The sequence below is a fragment of the Panulirus ornatus genome, chromosome 50, assembly GCF_036320965.1.
Source record: "Panulirus ornatus isolate Po-2019 chromosome 50, ASM3632096v1, whole genome shotgun sequence".
Taxonomy (NCBI): domain Eukaryota; kingdom Metazoa; phylum Arthropoda; class Malacostraca; order Decapoda; family Palinuridae; genus Panulirus; species Panulirus ornatus.
In genome coordinates this window covers 883,813-904,185 of record NC_092273.1, presented here as the reverse complement: position 1 = coordinate 904,185, position 20,373 = coordinate 883,813, and the positions used below count along the sequence as shown (strand labels likewise).

Sequence of the window (20,373 nt, the reverse complement as noted above, 5' to 3'; positions counted from 1 at the left end):
CCAAATTGGAGGTGGAAAGATGGAGTGAAAAAGATTTTGTGTGATCGGGGCCTGAACATGCAGGAGGGTGAAAGGAGGGCAAGGAATAGAGTGAATTGGAGCGATGTGGTATACCAGGGTTGACGTGCTGTCAGTGGATTGAATCAAGGAATGTGAAGCGTCTGGGGTAAACCATGGAAAGCTGTGTAGGTATGTATATTTGCGTGTGTGGACGTATGTATATACATGTGTATGGGGGTGGGTTGGGCCATTTCTTTCGTCTGTTTCCTTGCGCTACCTCGCAAATGCGGGAGACAGCGACAAAGTATAATAAAAAAAAAAAACAAGAATAATGGTATAATTTCCCTAGGAATATAATGTTATTATATCAAGAATAATGGTATAATTTCCCTAGCTATATAATGTTATTATATCAAGAATAATGGTATAATTTCCCTAGGTATATAATGTTATTATATCAAGAATAATGGTATAATTTCCCTAGGTATATAATGTTATTATATCAAGAATAGTGGTATAATTTCCCTAGGAATATAATGTTATTATATCAAGAATAATGGTATAATTTCCCTAGGTATATAATGTTATTATATCAAGAATAATGGTATAATTTCCCTAGGTATAAAATGTTATTATATCAAGAATAGTGGTATAATTTCCCTAGGAATATAATGTTATTATATCAAGAATAATGGTATAATTTCCCTAGGTATATAATGTTATCATATCAAGAATAATGGTATAATTTCCCTAGGTATATAATGTTATTATATCAAGAATAGTGGTATAATTTCCCTAGGAATATAATGTTATTATATCAAGAATAATGGTATAACTTCCCTAGGTATATAATGTTATCATATCAAGAATAATGGTATAATTTCCCTAGGTATATAATGTTATCATATCAAGAATAATGGTATAATTTCCCTAAATGCCAGTCAAGTAATGATGCAGGTGGTGGTGGTCTGCCAGCTGTCATGGTAAGATTAGTGTAGTACTCACCATCTGTCATCTGTAGGGAAAACTCGTGTTCTTTTCCCTCCATGTCAGTTGTCACCACATTATCAGTAACAGATGTTCTGGAGGCCATCATTAAATACTACTACTCAGCTTTTATCAAGAACAAGATGGACTGACTCTCTTCTTCACGTAACACGACTCTCTCTCTCTCTCTCTCTCTCTCTCACGATATATGGAAGAGAATAAATGATTGTAATGGAAGACGATTTATTATATGATTCCAACCAATATGATAACAGTTTACGGTTAACCATCATAAGTACGTGACATAATAATAATGATCATAAATAGATTGGTTGTAGGACCGTCATTACATAAACAATATGGCAGCACAAATATCCACGAGAAAATAACATCATCTGAATTAAGGAAGAAAACTGAATCAAGATAACATAGGCCGTCATTTTCTTAACATGAGTAAGATGGGATGACATAGGGTCTTATTATCATACAATATTATTATTATCTTCATTATTAATGGTTTCTTCCTACCATATACTTACTTCCATTGCTGCTTACTTCCATATGGAGAACCTTTTACAACTTACGTCTCCTCAGCTGGACTCCCAGGTGGGTAACGTCAATTGTTATTCCTGCTCTCCTCAGCTGGACTCCCAGGTGGGTAACGTCAATTGTTATTCCTGCTCTCCTCAGCTGGACTCCCAGGTGGGTAACGTCAATTGTTATTCCTGCTCTCCTCAGCTGGACTCCCAGGTGGGTAACGTCAATTGTTATTCCTGCTCTCCTCAGCTGGACTCCCAGGTGGGTAACGTCAATTGTTATTCCTGCTCTCCTCAGCTGGACTCCCAGGTGGGTAACGTCAATTTCATGATCTTTTTTCTCCTCAGGAGGACTCCCAGGCTTGTGACGTCACTTTCGTTTTCCATAGTCTTCGTAGTTGGGCTTACGGGTTGGTAAGGTCACTTGTGTTTTCAAGAGTTTCCCCTTGCCAGGTTTGTAACGTCACTATCGTTTCATATGGTCTTCCTTGGTGGATTCATAGGTTGGTGACATCCCTTCCATTATCCTTACCCTACCCAGGTAAAATGGTAACGTCACTTTCGTTATTTCAGGTCTCACTTGGTATAAGTCTAGGCTGGTAACATCTCCATTATCCATGGTTTCCCCAGGTGGACTCTCACGTTGATAACTTCACTCTCCTTATCCAAGATCTTCCCTGGTGGATTCGTAGCTTGTTAGCATCACTTTTGTTATCCATGGTCTCCTCAGGTGGATTTCCAGTTTGATAACATTATTTCCACTGTCCAATGGTCTCCCTAAGTAGACTAACAGGTTGGTAATATCACTTCTATTACCCAGTGGTTTCTTTAGGTGGATTAACAGGTTAGTGATATCACTTCCATTACCCAGTGGTCTCCCTAAGTGGACTAACAGGTTAGTGATATCACTTTCATTACCCAGTGGTCTTCCTAGGTGGACTAACAGGTTAGTAATATCACTCCCATTACCTAATGGTCTCCCTAGGTGGATTTTGAGGTGGTAACATCACTTCCTTTTTCCATGGTCTCCCCAGGTGGACTCCCAAAGTCCACTGTTAACCACAGTCTCTGCATTTGGAGTCCCAATGCTGGTTACAGCACTTGGTGGACTTAGTCACCTCATTGGAGAATCAGCCCATGGGATAATGTGAAAAACAGCAGTTAAAATTAATCATCATTCCTAACGTAACCTAACTGAAAATTGAGGATGAAGATGGAGATCAATAAGGATGAATATTGGTTTTGATTACTCTCTGTTCAGTTCAGTTGTATTTCAGTAGGTCTTACCTTTGTAATGGTACCTCCCTTTTTCTGTTAATGTATCAAATTTAAGGTACTTTGGTCTTCTATGTGTAGTTATTTTAAGTGCTTATATTTATTAACCAGGGCATGTGAAATGTCTGGGGTAAACCATAGAAAGGTCTGTGGGGCCTGGATGTGGATGGGGAACTTTGGTTTCGGTGCATTACACATGACAGGTAGAGACTGAGTGTGAATGAATATGGCCTTTTTTGTCTGTTTTTCTAATGCTACCTCACTGAAGCAGGGGTAGTGATGCTATTTCCAATGGGGCGGGGTAGCGACAGGGATGGATGAAGGCACGTAAGTATGAATATGTATGTGTCTGTATATGTGTGGGTATATGTATGTATATGTTGATTGCACATGTTTGTTTATGTGTGTGTATGGGCATTCATATATATGTGTATATGAGTGGATGGGCCATTCTTTGTCTATTTCCTGATGCTACCTCGCTGACACGGGAAACAGTGATTAAGTGTAATGATGATGATGATAATAATATCAATACTTTCTTCTTATGTTCTCCATCTTATTTTCCAAAATTTATATAGCAGTTCTTTCACTGTTCCTAAATTTTCATTTCTCACTTAACACTTGTAAAATATTTAGAGTATCCATAAAACCTCACCTAGTCTTACCTTACACCATAAAATATTAAGAAAACGTGTACATACTTCAACTAATCTCACCCAACACTTTTAAATATTGAGAGAACCCATAAGACCTCACCTAGTTTCACATGATACTTGTAAGATATCAAGAAGACCCATACAAACCTCACCTAATCTCACTTAACAATTGTAAAATACAACAGTAACTATAAATATCACTCCTGATCTCACCTAACTCTTATAATAACAATGGAACCTATAAAAACTTAACCTAACTTTTGTGAGATATCATCAGAACCTGTAAGCCTTACCTAATCATACTAACACATGTAAGATATCAACAGAACCTATGAAAACCTTACCTAAGCTTGTAAAATATCAAGAGAACCTGTAGAAACCTTGCCAAAACTTGCCTAACATTTGTAGAATAAAACATCCTCACCTAAACTTGCCTAACACTTGTAAAGTATCAAGAGAACCTATAACATCCTCACCTGTCTTACATAGTACTTGTGAAATATCAAGAAAACCTATAAAAACCACCAACACTCACATGTCATGTAATAAATCAAGAAAACCTGTAAAAACCTCACATAATGCTTGTGAAACCTATAAAACCTCACTGGATCTCACCTAATATGTAAAATATCAACAGAACCTATAAAAACTTCATCTTATCTCACCTAAAACTTGTAGAATGTCAACAGAACTTATAAAAATCTCATAATTTCACCTAGCACTTGTGAAATATCAACAGAACATACAAAAACCTCACTTAATCTCTCTTGTAAAATATCAGCAGAATCTTTGAAAACCTCACCAGATCTCACATAGCAGCCATAATGACAAGAATATTTATTTATTTGAATAATTATGTTTGATCGTTGTTTCATGCATCAGCGAGGTAGCACCAGGAAACAGACGAAGAATGGCCCATCCACTCATATAAATGCCCATACATGCACATATACATACATATACATATCGACATATACACATATACATACACTTACATATATACACATGTAGGTAGGAGAGATGGCCAGAGAGCGTTATTGGATTATATGTTAATTGATAGGCGCCAGAAAGAGAGACTTTTGGATGTTAATGTGCTGAGAGGTGCAACTGGAGGGATGCCTGATCATTATCTTGTGGAGGTGATGGTGAAGATTTGTAAAGGTTTTCAGAAAAGAAGAATGTTGGGGTGAAGAGAGTGGTGAGAGTAAGTGAGCTTGGGAAGGAGACTTGTGTGAGGACGTACCAGGGGAGACTGAGTACCGAATGGAAAAAGGTGAGAACAAAGGATGTAAGGGGAGTGGGGGAGGAATGGGATGTATTTAGGGTAGCAGTGATGGCTTGCACAAAAGATGCTTGTGGCATGAGAAGCGTGGGAGGTGGGCAGATTAGAAAGGGTAGTGAGTGGTGGGATGAAGAAGTAAGATTATTAGTGAAAGAGAAGAGAGGGGCATTTGGATGATTGCAGGGAAGTAAGGCACATGACTGGGAGATGTATAAAAGAAAGAGGCAGGAGGTCAAGAGAAAGGTGCAAGAGGCGAAAAAGAGGGCAAATGAGAGTTGGGGTGAGAGAGTATCATTAAATTTTAGGGAGAATAAAAAGATGTTTTGGAAGGAGGTAGATAAAGTGCGTAAGACAAGAGAACAAATGGGAATATCGGTGAAGGGGGCTAATGGGGAGGTGATAACAAGTAATGGTGATGTGAGAAGGAGATGGAGTGAGTATTTTGAAGGTTTGTTGAATGTGTTTGATGATAGAGTGGCAGATATAGGGTGTTTTGGTCGAGGTGGTGTGCAAAGTGAGAGGGTTTGGGAGAATGATTTGGTAAACAGAGAAGAGGTAGTAAAAGCTTTGCGGAAGATGAAAGCCGGCAGGGCAGCAGGTTTGGATGGTATTGCAGTGGAATTTATTAAAAAAGGGGGTGACTGTATTGTTGACTGGTTGGTGAGGTTATTTAATGTATGTATGACTCATGGTGAGGTGCCTGAGGATTGGCGGAATGCTTGCATAGTGCCATTGTACAAAGGCAAAGGGGATAAAAGTGAGTGTTCAAATACCAGAGGTATAAGTTTGTTGAGTATTCCTGGTAAATTATATGGGAGGGTATTGATTGAGAGGGTGAAGGCATGTACAGAGCATCAGACTGGGGGAGAGCAGTGTGGTTTCAGAAGTGGTAGTGGATGTGTGGATCAGGTGTTTGCTTTGAAGAATGTATGTGAGAAATACTTAGAAAAGCAAATGGATTTGTATGTAGCATTTATGGATCTGGTGAAGGCATATGATAGAGTTGATAGAGATGCTCTGTGGAAGGTATTAAGAATATATGGTGTGGGAGGCAAGTTGTTAGAAGCAGTGAAAAGTTTTTATCAAGGATGTAAGGCATGTGTACGTATAGGAAGAGAGGAAAGTGATTGGCTCTCTGTGAATATTGGTTTGCGGCAGGGGTGTGTGATGTCTCCATGGTTGTTTAATTTGTTAATGGATGGGGTTGTTAGGGAGGTGAATGCAAGAGTTTTGGAAAGAGGGGCAAGTATGAAGTCTGTTGTGGATGAGAGAGCTTGGGAAGTGAGTCAGTTGTTGTTTGCTGATTATACAGTACTGGTGGCTGATTTGTGTGAGAAACTGCAGAAGCTGGTGACTGAGTTTGGTAAAGTGTGTGAAAGAAGAAAGCTAAGAGTAAATGTGAATAAGAGCAAGGTTATTAGGTACAGTAGGGTTGAAGGGCAAGTCAATTTGGAGGTAAGTTTGGATGGAGAAAAACTGGAGGAAGTGAAGTGTTTTAGATACCTGGGAGTGGATTTGGCAGCGGATGGAACCATGGAAGCAGAAGTGAATCATAGGGTGGGGGAGGGGGCGAAAGTTCTGGGAGCATTGAAGAATGTGTGGAAGTCGAGAACATTATCTCGGAAAGCAAAAATGGGTATGTTTGAAGGAATAGTGGTTCCAACAATGTTATATGGTTGCAAGGCGTGGGCTGTAGGTAGAGTTGTGCAGAGGCAGGTGGATGTGCTGGAAATGAGATGTTTGAGGACAATATGTGGTGTGAGGTGGTTTGATCGAGTAAGTAATGAAAGGGTAAGAGAGATGTGTGGTAATAAAAAGAGTGTGGTTGAGAGAGCAGAAGAGGGTGTTTTGATTGGTATGGTCACATAGAGAGAATGAGTGAGGAAAGATTGACCAATAGGATATATGTGTCGGAGGTGAAGGGAACTAGGAGAAGTGGGAGACCAAATTGGAGGTGGAAAGATGGAGTGAAGAAGATTTTGGGTGATCGGGGCCTGAACATGCAGGAGGGTGAAAGGCATGCAAGGAATAGAGTGAATTTGGACGATGTGGTGTATCGGGGTCGACGTGCTGTCAATGGACTGAACCAGGGCTTGTGAAGCGTCTGGGGTAAACCATGGAAAGTTGTGTGGGGCCTGGATGTGGAAAGGGAGCTGTGGTTTCAGGCATTATACATGACAGCTAGAGACTGAGTGTGAACGAATGTGGCCTTTGTTGTCTTTTCCTAGCGCTACCTTGTGCACATGTGGGAGGAGGGGGTTGTTATTTCATGTGTGGCGAGGTGGCGATGGGATCATGAATAAAGGCAGAGAGTATGAATTATGTACATGTGTATATATGTATATGTCTGTGTGTGTGTATATATATGTATATGTTAAGATGTATAAGTATGTATATTTGCGTGTGTGGACGTGTATGTATATACATGTGTATGTGGGTGGGTTTGGCCACTCTTTCATCTGTTTCCTTGCGCTACCTTGCTAACACGGGAGACAGCGACAAAGTAAAATAAATAAAAATTAAAATAAATAGTAAATAATAAATAATATACACATGTGCATATTCATACTTGCTTGCCTTTATCCATTTCTGTTGGTACCGCATCCCACAGAAAACACCATTGCTACCCCATGCTATAGCGAGGTAGTGCCAGGAAAACAGAAAAAAAGGACACATTTGTTCATACTCAGTCTATAGCTGTCATGTGTAATCCATCAAAACCACAGGTCCCTATCCATACCCATGCCCCACAGACCTTTCCATGGTTTATCCCAGGCGTTTCACGTGCCCTCATTCAGTCCATTGACAGGATGTCCACCCTGGTCTACCATATTGTTTCAATTCACACTATTCCTTGCATGTCTCTCTGCTTCCTGTATGTTCAGGCCCCAATTGCTCAAAATCTTTTTCACTTCATCCTTCCACTTCTCCTTGTTCCCTCCACCTCTAACACATATATCCTCTTTGTCAATCTTTCCTCACTCATAACTTTTGTCCCCTGCTGAGGATCATGCTCTTTTGTCTGTTTGTTAAGATATGGTGCCATATTGGTATATATTTTCACAAGCATGACTGGTATATTCCGACTAAAATGTCAAGCATTAAGATAAATCTTGACTTCTAGGGAGGTTAGATTGGTATCTTACAATTGTATTACCAATTTTTAGCTTGAATACTCCACACTTTCCTTGATATGCTGTTATGACTTTAATATAAATCATTTAGTATGAAAGTTCAGACAGAACACTCTTCCACAGGTATCTATATCATCCCAACAAAGTATTCTAAGTGGCTGAAAACAATAATGACCATATCCTAAAGGTAATGGCAATGCAGAGCTAAACTGGACAGTTACCCCAGTTGTTCTCAATAACCTCAGTGTTTGTCTCAGATTATCGTGGACAGCTTCTTTAACTTAGGCTCAATAATATCATCTCAGGTGGGCCCTAGTTTTGTACTCAGCTATTTCAGCTGCAAAGGGAGGGCGATTCACTCTCATGGGTATATCTCTTGAACTTTCTCTACTATCATACAATTTCCTACATTTTCAAATACCGTCTGCAATAACTATTTTGTCAGTCATGTTATTCCGTTCATCCACAACACTTACAATTAAAAGGTATTTTTTTACATCTTTCTAAACAAGTAACAGTGTTGCATTTGCATTCCAAGCTGATGCATTCAAAGGCTGTATTGGGATGAATCCACTTAGGTTTGAATCCTGGCTGCAGCAGTCAATTCACAGTCAACCCAGCTGTTCATCCTCCCCAAGGGACTGGTCAATAAATTGGAGACCTGGGGATAGGGGAGAAAGATACTTCCCATGTATTCCCCATGTGTCATAGAAGGCGACTAAAGAAGGTGGGGGCAGGGTTCTGGAAACCCCCCTCTTTGTATTTAAATTTCTAAAAAGGAAAACAGAAGAAGGAGTCAAGCAGGGAGTGCTCATCCTCCTTGAAGGCTCAGATTGGTGTGTCTGAATGTGTGCGGATGTAACCAAGATGAGAGGAAAGGAGAGTTAGGTAGTATGTTCGAGGAAAGAAACCTAGAGGTTTGGGCTCTCAGTGAAACGAAACTCAAGGGTAAAGGTAAAGAGTGGTTTGGGAAAGTATTTATTTATTATTTTATTATACTTTGTCACTGTCTTCCGCTTTAGCGAGGTAGTGCAAGGAAACAGACAAAAGAAATGAAAGAATGGCCCAACCCACCCACATACACATGTATATACATACGCATCCACACATGCACATATACATACCTATACATCTCAACGTATACATATATATATACACACAGACATATACATATATACACATGTAAATATTCGTACTGTCTGCCCTTAATCATTCCTGTCGCCACCCTGCCACACATGAAAATGACAACCCCCTCCCCCCGCATGTGTGCGAGGTAGCACTAGGAAAAGACAACAAAGGCCACGTTTGTTCACACTCAGTCTCTAGCTGTCATACATAATGCACCGAAACCACAGCTCCCTTTCCACATCCAGGCCCCACAGAACTTTCCATAGTTTACCCAAGACACTTCACATGCCCTGGTTCAGTCCATTGACAGCACGTCGACCCCGGTATACCATATCATTCCAATTCACTCTATTCCTTGCACGCCTTTCACCCTCCTGCATTTTCAGGCCCCTATCATCCAAAATCTTTTTCACTCCATCTTTCCACCTCCAATTTGGTCTCCCACTTCTCGTTCCCTATACCTTTGACACATATATCCTCTTTGTCAATCTTTCCTCACTCATTCTCTCCATGTGAAGGTTTGGGGGTCTTGTGAGTAAATTCAGTGGTTGGTGAGAGGACAAGAGCTAAGGAAAGAATAGCACTCCTCCAGAATTAGGAGTTGTGGGAGTATGTGATACAGTGTAAGAAAGAAAATTCCAGGTTTATGTGGGTAAAAGTGAAAGTGGATGGAGAGAGATGGGTGATTATTGGTGCCTACACACCTGGTCATGAGAAGAAAGTTCATGAGAGGCAAGTATTTTGGGAGCAGTTGAGTGAGTATGTTAGCAGCTTTGATGCACGAGATCGCGTTATAGTGATGGGTGATTTAAATGCAAAGGTGAGTAATGTGGCAGGTGAGGGTATAATTGGTGTACATGGGGTGTTCACTGGTGTAAAGGAGATGGTGAAGAGCTTGTGGATTTGTGCTGAAAAAGACTTCCATGGTTCCCTCCACTGCTAAATCCACTCCCAGATATCTAAAACACTTCACTTCCTCCAGTTTTTCTCCATTCGAACTTACCTGCCAATTGACTTGTCCCTCATCCCTGCTGAACCTAATGATTACCTTGCTCTTATTCACATTTACTCTCAGCTTTCTCCTCTCACACTCTTTACCAAACTTAGTCACCAACCTCTGCAGTTTCTCACCCAAATCAGCCACCAGCGCTGTATCATCAACGAACAACAACTGACTCACTTCCCAAGCCCTCTCATCCACAACAGACTACATACTTGCCCCTCTCTCCAAAACTCTTGCATTCACCTTGCATTCACCTCACAGTGTGTGAAAGGAGAAAGTTGAGAGTGAATGTGAATAAGAGCAAGGTTATTAGGTTCATTAGGGTTGAGGAACATGTTAGTTGGGATGTGATTTGAATGGAGAAAAATTAGAGGAAGTTTAGTGTTTTAGATATCTGGGAGTGGACTTAGTAGTGAGTGGAACCATGGAAGCAGAAGTGAGTCATTGGTTGGGGAAGGGGTCAAAGGTGCTGGGAGTGATAAAGAATATGTGGAAAGAGAGAACGTTATCTCAGATAGCAAAAATGGATATGTTTGAAGGAATAGTAGTTCCAACAATATTGTATGGTTGCAAGGCTTGGGTTATAGATAGGGTTGTATGGAGGTGGGTGGATATGTTGAAAATCAAATGTTTGAGGACAATATGTGTTGTGAAGTGGTTTGATTGAGTGAGGAATGAAAGGGCAAGAGAGATGTGTAGTGATAAAAAGAGTGGTTGAGAGAGGAGAAGGTTTGTTGAAGTGGTTTGGATATACAGAAAGAATTAGTGAGGAAAGTTTGACAGAAATGATATACATGTCAGAGGTGGAGGGAACAGAGAAGCAGGAGACCAAATTAGAGGTTGAAGGTGGAGTGAAACAGATTTTGAGTGAATAGGGCCTGAAGATACAGGAGGGTGAGAGGTGTGCAAAGAATAGAGTGAATTGGAACAATGTGAGATACCGGTGTCAACGTATTGTCAATGGACTGAATCAAGGCGTGTGAAACATCTGGGGTAAACCTTGGAAAGGTCTGTGGTGCCTGGATGTGGATAAGGAGCTGTGGTTTTGGCGAATTATACATGACAGCAAGAGACTGTGTTTAAATGAACGTGGCCTTTTATGTCTTTTCCTGGCGCTTCCTCACTAATGCAGGGGGTGGCAATGCTGTTTCTCCTTATTCCCTCCACCTCTGACACATATATCCTCTTTGTCAATCTTTCCTAACTCATTCTCTCCATATGTCCAAAACACTTCAACTCACCCTCTTCTGGGCTCTCAACCACACTTTTTGTTTCCACACATCTCTCTTACCCTTTCATTACTTGCTCGATCAAACCACCTCACACCACATATTGTCCTCAAATATTTAATTTCCAACACATCCACCCTCCTCTGTACAACCCTATCTGTAGCCCATGCCTTGCAACCATATAACATTGTTGGAACTACTGTTCCCTCAGACATACCCATTTTTGCTCTCCAAGATAACGTTCTCTACTTCCACACATTCTTCATTGCTCTCAGAAACTTCACCCCTTCCCCCACCTTGTGACTCACTTCTGCTTCTGTGGTTCCATTCACTGCTAAGTCCTCTCCCAGATATCCCAAACACTTCACTTCCTCCAGTTTTTCTCCATTCAAACTTACATCCCAATTAACCCGTCCCTCAACCCTTCTGAACCTAATACCTTGCTTTATTCACATTTACTCTCACCTTTCTCCTTTCACACACACTTTTTGAAACTCATTCACCAACTTCTGCAATTTCTCACTCGAATCAGCCACTAGAGCTGTATCATTGGCAAACAACAACTGACTCACTTCCCAGGCCCTCTCATCCCCAACAAGACTGCATACTCACCCCTTCTCCGAAACTCTTGCTTTCACCTCTCTGACCACCTCATCCATAAACAAATTAAACAACCATTGGGACATCACACACCCCTGTTGCAGATTGACCTCACTGGGAACCAGTCACTCTCCTCTCTTCCTACTCTTACACATGCCTTACATCCTTGGTAAAAACTTTTCACTGCTTCTAGTAACTTACCTCCCACACCATATACTCTTAAGACCTTTCACAAAGCATCTCTGTCAGTCCTATCATATGCCTTCTCCAGATTGTTAAATGCTCCATACAGACCCATCTGTTTTTCTAAGTATTTCTCACACACATTCTTCAAAGCAAACACCTGATCCACACATCCTCTACCACTTCTGAAACCACACTGCTCTTCCCCAATCTGATGCTCTATACCTGCCTTCATCCTCTCAGTTAATACCCTCCCGTATAAATTCCCAGGAATACTCAACAAACTTATGCCTCTGTAGTTTGAACACTCACCTTTATCCCCTTTGCCTTTGTACAATGGCACTGTGCATGCATTCTGCCAATCCTTAGGGACTTCATCATGATCCATACATACATTGAATATCCTTACCAACCAATCAACAACACAGTCACCCCCTTTCTTAGTAAATTCTGCTGTAGTGCCATCCAAACCCACCGCCTTGCTGGATTTCATCTTCTGCAGAGCTTTCACTACCTCTTCTCTCTTAACCAAACCATTCTCCCTGACCCTCTCACTTCGCACACCACCCCGACCTGAACACCCAATATCTGCCACTCTATCGGCAAACCTTGAAGATACTCTCTCCATCTCCTTCTCACTTCATCATTACCTGTTGTTACTTCCCCACTTGCCCCCTTCATCGATGTTCTCATTCGTTCTTTCGTCTTACGTACATTATTTACCTCCTTCCAAGACATCTTTTTATTTTCCCTAAAGTTTAATGATGCTTTCTCACCTCAACTCTCATTTGCCTTCTTTTTCAACCCTTGCACTTTTCTCGACCTCATGGCACTTTATTTTATACATCTCCCATTCATTTCCACTACTTCCCTGGAAATATCATCCAAATGCCTCTCTTTTCTCTTTCACTAACAGTCTTACTTCTTCATCCCACCTCTCACTACCCTTTCTAATCTGGCTACCTCCCACCTTTCTCATGCCACATGCATCTTTTACACATGCCATCACTGCTTCCCTATATATCTGCCATTCCTCTCCTACTCCCCTCACATCATTTGATCTCAGCTTTTGCCTTTTCACTCAATCTCTCCTGGTACTTCCTTACACTAGTCTCCTTTCCAACTCACTTACTCTCACCACTCTCTTCTCTCCAACATTCTTCTTTTTTGAAGACCTCTACGAATCTTCACCGTTGTCTCCACAAGACAGTGATCAAACATCCCTCCAGCTGCCCTCCTCAGCATATTTACATCCAAAAGTCTCTCTTTTACATGCCTATCAATTAACATGTAATTCAGCATTGCCCTTTGACCACCTGTCCTACTCACATACGTATACTTATGTATATCTTTCTTTTTGACCCAGGTATTTCCAATCTTCAGTCTTTTTTCAGCACAGAAATCCACAAGCTCTTCACCATTCTCATTCACAACACTGAATACCCTGTGTACACCAATTATACCCTCAACTGCCACATTGTTTACCTTTGTATTTAGATCACCCATCACTAATACCTGATCTCGTGTATCAATGCTTCTGACACACTTATTCAGCTGACTCCAAAACACTTGCTTCATGATCTTTCTTCTCAGACCAGGTGCATAAGCACCAATAATCACCCATCTCTCTCCATTCACTTTTAATTTTATCCACATCAATCTAGAATTTACTTTCTTACATTCTTATCACATGCCCTTACAGCTCCTGCTTCAGGGGTATTGCTACTCCTTCCTTATCTCTTGTCCTCTCACCGACCCCTGACTTTACTCCCATTAGATAATTGTTCCAACTTCCTCATTAAGTGTCTTTCTCATGTTGCAGATTTTTTCAGCATTATTCCACTCATTATTTGGCTTGAAAGCACTGTTTTCAGTATGTTCCTTGACTTCAAGTTTTTCACTGGTAATTGCTCCCAAATCTCTGATGTTTGCCTAACTTTGTGAGGGTAATGAAGAGGATGTGCTTAAACCGTTTAGGCATATGGAGAGGATGAGTGAGGCTAGGGTTACTAAGAGGGTATTCATGCCGGAAGTAGAGGAAACAAGAAGGGGAATACCAAAGAGGCGGAGGAGGTAGAAGGATGGTTTGAGTGCTCAGGGTCTGAACATGCAGAAGGGTGTAAAGCATACAGTGAATAGAGTGATATGAAGAGATATGGCATACAAGAGGTAGTGTGCTATTAGTGGGCTGAATCAGGACATATGAAGTGGAAAGGGGACACCACAGGAATGTGTGTAGGGGTATGTTATGGATTGGAAGCTCTGTTATGTGTGCATTATACATGACAATAAGGGAGTGTTTTGAGCACTATATTTAGATGGACTTTTGATATAGACATACAAATGATTTTCCTTTAACAATTCTGCTGTTGTAATGTTCAGACAGTTGACTGAATACTATATCAATCCCGAAGTCTCTTTCATACAGATTCTTGCAGTTTGCTTCCTACAAGTTTATGGCATCTTTTCAGTGTGACACATCTGTTCCTCTGTGTCTAGTCGGACTGAATTTAAGTCAATCAGGTATTCAACCAACTCTGGAGCTTGACTGAGTCTTTGTGTAAGTTTAAGCAATTCTTTTTCATTATTCTGGAAGTTTTATCAAAAATATCTTTATCTATCTATTTCTCTGACATCTGTTCCCAACTGGAATTCCATCAGGGTGGCCGTGGCAATAGTGAACTAGTGAACTCCAGTGCTGCTTCGTAGCCTTTAGTGCTTCATCCTTAACAGGTCACTGGCAGAGGGCAGCCCTAGTGCAGTGTTTACAGAGCCTCCTACCTAATGTTCCTATTGACTACATCTGCCCACTGCTCTTTCCTAATGTTCCTACCTACTACTTCTACCTAATGTTTATACCTAATGCTCCTGCCTAGACATTCCTATTTACTGCAACTTTCTATTGCTCCCACCATTTTGCCAAAAGGCAAAGCTAGTACTTAGTGCTCACTGCAAGAAAATCTAGAGTTACCAAGAATAAGCTGTGTCAGTTAACTGTTGTCAAGTGTTATTTATGGAAAAGAGAGATTGTATGTTTGTGGGCACAATGCCAATACTCCATGTGTGGGTGAGGCAGAAAAAGACAGCTACCTGGATCAGAGGAGTACAACTTTGATAACCACTGAAGTGCTGGCTCACTAAGCATCCATCACTAACCCTCCCAGTACTCAGTACTTCCCTGGTCATTGGCTGCCTGCTATCAATGCATCATTTCTTTGTAATTAACTCTTTGTACTGTAAATGGAGGGAGTTTTACTCTAGTGGAGCCCCATCCCTTGAACACTCAATTCAGTCATACAGCCATTTGAATTCATATATGCTGTTTGCATGAACCATGTCCTTAGTCAGTCTGTTCCTTTTATCCATCACTCTTATACTGTAATAATATTTCTTTATATCGCTATTGATAAGTTTCTTACTTATTTTCATCTTATGTTCTCTGGTTCTTCTATCCATACATCTCTCAAAGATATTCAGTCCCTTTGGTAAGTCATTATCTTACATGAAAAATAATACCAACCTGGATTGACATTGCTTAGGGTAGTGGATATACATTGTGCCAGTGATGAGTATAGCATATGCCTACCATCAAATATTTCATAAGATGGATTATTAGGAACAGGGTGGTTCATTGAGATTAATATATGTCCCATCATTCAGATTTATCATCCCTGAATCAGAGTTATGGGAAGTTATAACTATTATATCTTATTTTGCATGAAGTTGTTACATTACAGTATACCAGCAGATAATGAGGCTCTGAGGAAAGTCAAATGCTGTTGATAGAAGACTTATTGCCATCCACATCCTACATCATGAAGAGTTTCAATAACCTATTTAGTGTGACGCCACTGCACCTAGACCATCTCAAGACTCGGTAGGTTCATATTTACCTTGTATGAGATTGGTGTATTCTATCACTAAGGTCATTTAAACTTTTTGATTTGATTCATAGTCTTTTTAATTACTCAGAAAAAAAATTTTTCTTTTAGGGATGAGGACATGTGGAATAGCACCTATCCATGCTGAGAGTGCTTCCAGTCTCAATATATCAAAATATGTTAAAGTATATTACATTTAAAGGATATCCATTCAGTACATATGATGGGTGACTGACATGAAAAGAATGAATAAATGTGTCCAAAGATTAGCATAAAGAAGTGCAAATATGATTTAAGATAAATGGTACATTATTAACAACTAAATGGCAGCACAAACAACTTAGAATTCAAAATATTCCCTGGATGTATCATAATTGTATGTAAACATGAAATATTAGTGTTCTTTCTCTTTTGGGGTAAAACAAGAAGGAAACATGAAGAAATGGTCAAGCACAGAACACCAGAGGTCATTAGTTTAGAGAATTTGTTTTAGATAATAAAGGAACAGAACCAAAAGTCAATACAAGTGGTGAGACATGGAACATCAGTAGTCAGTAGTTTAAAGAAGCTGTTTGAAATATAGGACCAAAAGTTAACACAAGTGGTAAGACATGGAACACCAGGGGTCAGTAGTTTAGAGATGCTGTTTGAAATGATAAAGTAACGGGACGAATACTCAGCACAAGTGGTCAGGTATGGAATACCAGAGGTCATCAGTAGGGAAAGTTATTTGAAGTAATAAAGAAATGGATATAGGAGCCATCACAAGTAAAGATGGAATTATGAACGACAATGAAAGGTATTATGAGATGTGAGAACATGTCTCAGAAACTAATTGGTCTTTGGATATGAAAAATATTTTTGTTAATGGAGGGAATTCAAGAGGTACATAATCAGAAGAAAAAGGGTGAATTCATTAAAAGGAAAATTATGTCTGATGGGTCTTTTCAAGATGTTCTAAAAGCTGTTCAGGTTATGGAAAGAATTGAATAACATACTGAAACTTTTGACAATAATGGTGCAATTTTGGATGCTGATCAACAGACATAGAGCTTAAAGAGTGAGGTAGTGGAACATAGACCTATGGCCTGACCAACAGAGGTAGACTGGGAATTAAAAAACTCCAGATGCCAAGTGAAGGAAGGATTGGTAGATGGTGAAGTCAGACTTGAAAGTAATGTGGTTGTTAGATGAATACTTAGTGTGAAAGATTTGGAATTCAAGGGTCACATCAAGGAAAGTGCAGCCAATGTTGTTGGGGTGATGAGAGAAAAGATTACTAAAGAAATGAAATCCCATCTATTATGCCCAGAACTGACATGATAATGAGTAGGGAAAGAGGAGGCAAAGGATGGGGAGGGATGGCCCTTTTGATAAGGGAAGGCCATAAGTTTCAGGAAACAGGGAGAATGGCCCATCCAGAAAATACATAATAGGAAGAGTAACTGTTGGGAAGTCATGCATAGTAATTATTTTATAATCCAAAAAACTTCAATGATCCAGAACAAATGTACAATAACAATGAAGGAAGAATCATAGTGGAACATGAAGTAGTAAGGCAATCAATTTTTATAGGTCACAAAGTATCAGTGATACTGATCAACAAATTTTGACTTATTTTATGCTCTGGAGATGAAATGTGTTCCCCCTTTATGGATTTTGGGACACTGAACAAGGAAATGACTATGAGAATGCTTGATTCTCCAAATTTTCCAAGGGAAATTCACTATCATACATCTTACATGGATTACACACAATATTAGTGACTTTGGGAGTAAGACACTGGCTTACCTCAAACACAATGCCTCTTTGCCTGTTGCTTTCATACAAGTCCTGGAGCACCTCTTATTAGTGGCCAGCAGTAGTCCATTAACTGCTTAACTCCATATGCCATGAAACTGTTTTTCTATCACCAAGATGTCTTAATAGAATCATTCACAATGCTCAACACTTCTTACACTGCAGTTAACCAGAAAGTATCCAGGTGAGAGAGGAGAAAATGTATTTTTAAAGACATATTGCAGCCAGAAAAAGAACCAAATGAGAGTGGAGATAATGCTTTTTTATTGACATATTGCAGTTCATTTTCTGATAGGATTACAAAAGATTTTCCATAAGTTCTGTGTAGTTAACAACCTTGATATGTTGTGGAAAGTTGTTTGCTATCAGCCAGAAAGCACTCCACTCAGTCTTCTCATCATGAATGAGAGTGCTATCAATCTGCTTATCTTGAAGAGCTTCTGAATCTGTGGACTGATAAAAAACACCCTCTTTGATTTTTTGCCTCATGGAGCTGTGGGAATTTCTCTCCAAGGTACCTCAACACAGGCCCATTTTTATCCATAGCCTTAACAAAGTTCATGAGGCCCAATTTGATATGCAGAGGCAGTTGCAAAATTCGGCCGGATTTTACCGGCTGTTAATGCTGTTCATTTTTTGTTCTTGGTTCTAGCAGCTGCTTGGAAGCCCAGTCTCTCTTGTTGTAATGGAAAGTCTTTGCTTGACTGTCTCATTCACACAGGAAACAACAAAACTTTTGTACAGTACTGTTGCACTCCAAGCAAAATAGCAACAAACCTCAAAATGCCATAAAGCTGCCATTGGTAATTCTTTTAGTTTAGGCAGTTCAAAAGATGCTTCATGTTATATAATTCCTTCATATGGACTGCATGACCAACTGGAATTGATGGCAACATTTTGCCATTATGCAGCAGAGCAGCTTTAGACTCGATTTTGACAAGTTTATGAACAGTCTTTACTCCTTACCTTTATGATTGATATTGACTGCTACCATCAGACCATCAGTGTCATTGCAGGCAATGAGGTTACCTACCATCTTAAGGAATGGAGCAAGATCATTTTTGGTAGGCATAGAACTCAGACACTAACATGTTCATCAAAGGGATTCCACTTTTGCAGTGTACAGCTCAACTGCTTTACCTTACTCTTCAACAAGTCCAGATCTCTGACAAGGTCACCAAATTTGTTCTTCCTGTGTGGTTCTGCAGATGTCATGTTAGGTGCAAAATCAAGATAACTTGATGTTAATGGCTCTCGTATTTCACAAAATCATCATCCTATTTGTCCTTCAATTCTAGGGAAAGTGAGACTGGGATTTTTCAGAACTGGAACTCCATCACAATGGGATACTGGGCACTTAGCGTATGGTATATTCAGGTAGCTTAAGGTCCACTTTTTCTTGTTGGAAATACCTTGTTGGACTGGAGGCACCATGCAGTTCTAAGTAACAGTCACTGAAGTGATCTGTCAGCTCCCTCCACACCATGGGCATGGTGAAAGGTGTTGATTGCCTTTTGCTATTTAACCAGCTGTTACCAATTTCTTTGGTAACGTAGATTGGGCAATGAAGTTCAGTAGCCAGGAACCTGGGCTCTGTTGTGAGAGATCTGTGAAATTTGTGGTGAAGGAGCAGGAACATGGGTACCTATTGCCTCAAATACAGAATGATAAGAAAGAAAAAAGAATGTTTTAACGAAAGAGTTTTAGAGTTTTGAGATATGCAATGGCAGATATAGATGGCACTCCAGCCAGCAAGCATTTGCAAGGTAAAAGAGAGCAAGGAACAAATATATCAGGATAAGGAAAGAGGAACAATCTAAATCTGAAAAAAATTCTGTGAACAAGGTAGGGGAATATCCAAAACTTTTCTATGAATTCATCAGGATTCAGTTGTCAGTTAAAGAGCAACTAACCAGGCCAAGGAATTCAGAGGGTAGAATTGTTGAGGATGATGTAATGAGATGTGAGGAACTGAATAACAATTTCTAAAGTGTTATAATATTGGAAAGACTGATGGAAAGAGGAGGAGGTTTTAGAAAACTTTAAGACATCTAGAAAAGACAGAAGCAGAATACTGTACTTGAAGGTCTTGACCAGTACAAGGAACATGGTCCTAATAAAATTTTGCCATGTGTCCTGAAAATGTGTACAGATATGCTGGATAAACCTCTTGAAATTCTGTTCAAAATGTCACTGGACAGAGACAGTGAGTCAAGGGAATGGAAAAGGATGAAAGTCATATCTGTCTGTAAGATAGGAGACTAGATAGAGGCACTGAACTTCAGACTTCTTACTGATGAGTGTTTTCTGTAAGGTGCTAGAAAAGAAATTGGAAAAGAAATAGATGATGTTCAACAGAGAAATTATCATAGTGAGAAGCAGCATGGCACCAGGAAAGGATGTCAAGTGTAACAAACTAATCAGACTTCCACAAGAGAATGAACTTTTTCTTAGACAAAAGGGAAGGCTGGGTGGATAGTATATATCAAGACTTCATGAAAGCTATCTATATCTGTGATGCCTGTTCCATTTGGAACTCCCTCAATGAGGTGGCTGTGGCAACAGAGTGTCCATAACTAAAGAACTCCAGTGCAGCTTCTTACCCTTTAGTGCCTCCCCTTAACAGGCCACTGGCAGAGGGCTAGTCTAGCACAGTGTTTACAGAAGTTCCTACCTAAT

General features: G+C 40.0%; 2 protein-coding genes across 12 annotated transcripts in view; one reads left to right on the top strand and one right to left on the bottom strand.

The window, feature by feature from the left end:
• Positions 1-2,142, bottom strand: part of LOC139764711 (AMP deaminase 2-like) — a 181,726-nt gene extending 179,584 nt beyond the window's left edge. Inside the window, exons 1-2 of the mRNA XM_071691598.1 lie at positions 2,104-2,142; positions 1,572-1,884 (exon numbers count right to left, since the gene is read on the bottom strand). Of these exons, the coding sequence (XP_071547699.1) occupies positions 1,572-1,884; positions 2,104-2,142 (352 nt within the window). The remainder of the gene's footprint in view (positions 1-1,571; positions 1,885-2,103) is intronic.
• The window catches only part of Dolk (Dolichol kinase), a 68,206-nt gene continuing 48,797 nt past the window's right edge, over positions 965-20,373 (top strand). For 4 of the 11 annotated variants that reach the window (XM_071691037.1, XM_071691028.1, XM_071691036.1 and 1 more), the window contains exons 1-2: positions 1,330-1,440; positions 15,762-15,890. Coding sequence is in view for 7 of the 11 variants with exons in the window: in XM_071691028.1 (XP_071547129.1) it covers positions 15,787-15,890 (104 nt within the window). In the remaining 4 variants the exon portion in view is untranslated. The other 7 variants (XM_071691033.1, XM_071691029.1, XM_071691032.1 and 4 more) reach the window with 7 other exon arrangements.